This window comes from Chanos chanos, chromosome 7, assembly GCF_902362185.1.
Source record: "Chanos chanos chromosome 7, fChaCha1.1, whole genome shotgun sequence".
In the NCBI taxonomy this organism is placed as follows: Eukaryota; Metazoa; Chordata; class Actinopteri; order Gonorynchiformes; family Chanidae; genus Chanos; species Chanos chanos.
The window spans coordinates 7372664-7375673 of record NC_044501.1 but is presented as its reverse complement, the minus strand read 5'-3'; the positions used below and the strand labels follow the sequence as shown (position 1 = coordinate 7375673).

The window sequence follows — 3010 nt, the reverse complement described above, 5'->3', positions numbered from 1 at the left end:
TGTATGTTACTGTGTAGATATGAAAATGTTTTGTGAGTGCAAACGTATTATTTAGTGTGTGTGTGTGTCTGTGTATCGCTCTGCGTATGTGTGTGTGTGTGTGTATGTTACTGTGTAGATATGAAAATGTTTTGTGAGTGCAAACGTGTTATTTAGTGTGTGTGTGTGTTTGTCTGTGTATCGATCTGTGTGTGTGTGTGTGTGTGTGAGCATGTATACACATGCGGGTGACTAACACGAGCAGCCGCTCTGACCCTCAGGGGGCGTGTCCTGGAGGGTGGGGCCTTTGTGATTGGCCAATGGGCTCGGCTCTCCATCCATGCTCTCGTTCATCTTGTCACATATGACGTCCACGAGTCTCTCAAACACCTGCTTCACGTTTATGTTGTCCTTAGCACTGGCCTCAAAAAACTGGAAACCTGCAGACAGCCCAACAGAAACAAACAAACAAACAAACAAACGAACAAACAAACAAACAAGAGAGAGGAATTATGGTCTGGACCAAACATAAGAATTGAATCTAATGCTAGAAGCAGTGTTGTCAGCGGCCGACAAGGAAGAGCACGACAAGCAGAAGACGAGAAATGGAAATTTTAAATCAGTCAAGAGTGGGACCTCTTAAGTAAAAATAGTCTGAGACCTTTCATTGCGTGAGTCATGCATTGGCTCACAAAACCAACTGAGAGACGTCATTCGGAGTCGTTTGAGTAAGGCGTGGCGCTGAGACAAAAAGAATGTTAGGGACTGGAGTGTAGAACGGAAACTGAAAGACTGATAGAATCCGAGATGTTCAGGATATTTACATAAAGAGTCATTTATTTAGCCTTGTGTGTGCCTTGTGCCTTGCCCTCTGTGATCAACAAATGACAGGCTATCTGTGTAAATATTAAGCGCACGGTCCAATCTAGAGGGATTACATGTTGACCCGTGGGATTGTATCTCTGTGTTAAAACTCCAGATCAAATGCAATTTCCAGGCATAAAATGCAAGTTTATGCCCCTTTGCTCTATGTAAAGCTATTTGGTTATTGAATAAGATTGGCCATCGCTGGTAAAGCTATTAGTCAGCAACCGCATCTGAAGTCTTCCTTTGCTTGCATGCCAAATATGGACCTGCAATGCAGCTGTAAAGGCCTCTTTGCTGTTTGTCTGTGTGTGTGTGTGTGTGTGTGTGTGTGTGAGAGAGAGAGAGAGAGAGAGAGAGAGAGAGAGAGAGTGATGTCAGTATGGATGTTTGACAGGGCAAGAACTGTTTATTTGCCAGAGGAAGTCTGTTTTTCAAAATGGAGATCTGGGTGTTAAGTGTGTGTGTGTGTGTGTGTGTGTGTGTGTGTTAAACACCCACCTAACTCATTTGCCAGTCTCTGCCCGTCCTCGGTCGGCACCAGTCTGTCCTCCTCCAGGTCACACTTGTTTCCCACTAAGATCACCTGAGCGTTGTCCCAGGAGTAAGTCTTAATCTGTGTCGCCCTGCAGACCCCAAGAGCACACACACACCCCGACATCATCACACAGCCTAAACAAGACCACACACACACACACACACACACACACACACACACACACACACACCCTGACATCATCACACACCCTGAACAAGACCACACACACACACACACACCCTGACATCATCACACACCCTAAACAAGACCACACACACACACACACACATACACACACACACACCCTGACATCATCACACACCCTGAACAAGGTTCCTTTTGAATAAACAGAACCATGCTCTTTCAGAACTGATTTTATGGCCTCTGGTTGCTACGGTTTCCATTTGCATTTTATCTGAATTCATAGGCAAGTGAGGCGGGTTCTGTCTTCATTGATATGCGCTTATACATTAAGACTTGAGTAGCCAATCACGCGAGGGCATTTTTGATGAAACGCTTTGCTGTGCGGCTCTGTTCAGTGTACAGTGGCACTATGAACACCTGACTCACAGGAAAAGCTCTCCACAGCTGAACGTAGCTTTTAAAGACGAAAGATGCTTTGTGTTGAGACAGCCTTGACAGAGAGAGAATTCACGACAACCCTACAGGATGTCAGCTGTGATTTTCATTTATTCACATACTCGTGTAATTTTTACCCTTTTCATGTTTTTATGCTGAATGGAAAGTTTAGCTAATGCTCTTTCTCTGACTCTGAGTCAGCTTCAGTATGTAATACAGTTTCTTACAGACACAAAGTAAACATGCCTGTATGACGAAAGTAAATCAGTCAGTAAAGTTGAATCAATTTCTACAGAGTTGAGTCCCTGCCCAAGGTCACTGATATAACAGGTAGTTTTAATGTGTGTAAATGCCAGAAACAACTTAATGCACAATTGTCTGGAGAGACTGAAATGAAAAAGGTGGAGGAGTGGATAGATAGATGGACAGTTTATGATAGAAAGACAGACAGAGAGACAGACAGAGAGACAGACAGACAGACAGACAGAGAGACAGACAGACAGACAGATAGATAGATAGATAGATAGATAGATAGACAGACAGACAGATAGATAGATAGATAGATAGACAGACAGATAGATAGATAGACAGACAGATAGATAGATAGATAGATAGATAGATAGATAGATAGATAGATAGATAGATAGAGACTCAGTACGCACCAGTCCTGCACTGCGTAGAAGGACTCCTGGTTGGTGATGTCATACATAAGCAGGAAGCCCATGGCTCCTCTGTAGTATGCTGTCGTGATGGTTCGGTACCTCTCCTGTCCGGCCGTGTCCTGTCGCCCACGGAAACCAAACAACACACGTCTTTAAGACACAACCCACTCCACACGCTTCCCCACACGACACGACGCAACACTACACAACACAACACAACACAACACAACACAACACAGCACAGCACAGCACAGCACAGCACAGCACAACACAACACAACACAACACAAATCGCAACAGCAGATATGTCTGTCTTCCATGCCTTTAAGTGCAGTCAGATTTTCTTATCGGTTTATGTGGTCTCAGATGTAATGCCAGAGATCATTTTT

The 3010-nt window shown here is 44.1% G+C and overlaps 1 protein-coding gene across 1 annotated transcript in view; it reads right to left on the bottom strand.

The window, feature by feature from the left end:
* Window positions 1-231: 231 nt before the first annotated feature.
* rab3da (RAB3D, member RAS oncogene family, a) overlaps window positions 232-3010 on the bottom strand; it is an 8250-nt gene continuing 5471 nt past the window's right edge. The window contains exons 2-4 of the mRNA XM_030779651.1: window positions 2623-2741; window positions 1345-1469; window positions 232-419 (exon numbers count right to left, since the gene is read on the bottom strand). Coding sequence (XP_030635511.1) covers window positions 232-419; window positions 1345-1469; window positions 2623-2741 — 432 coding nt within the window. The remainder of the gene's footprint in view (window positions 420-1344; window positions 1470-2622; window positions 2742-3010) is intronic.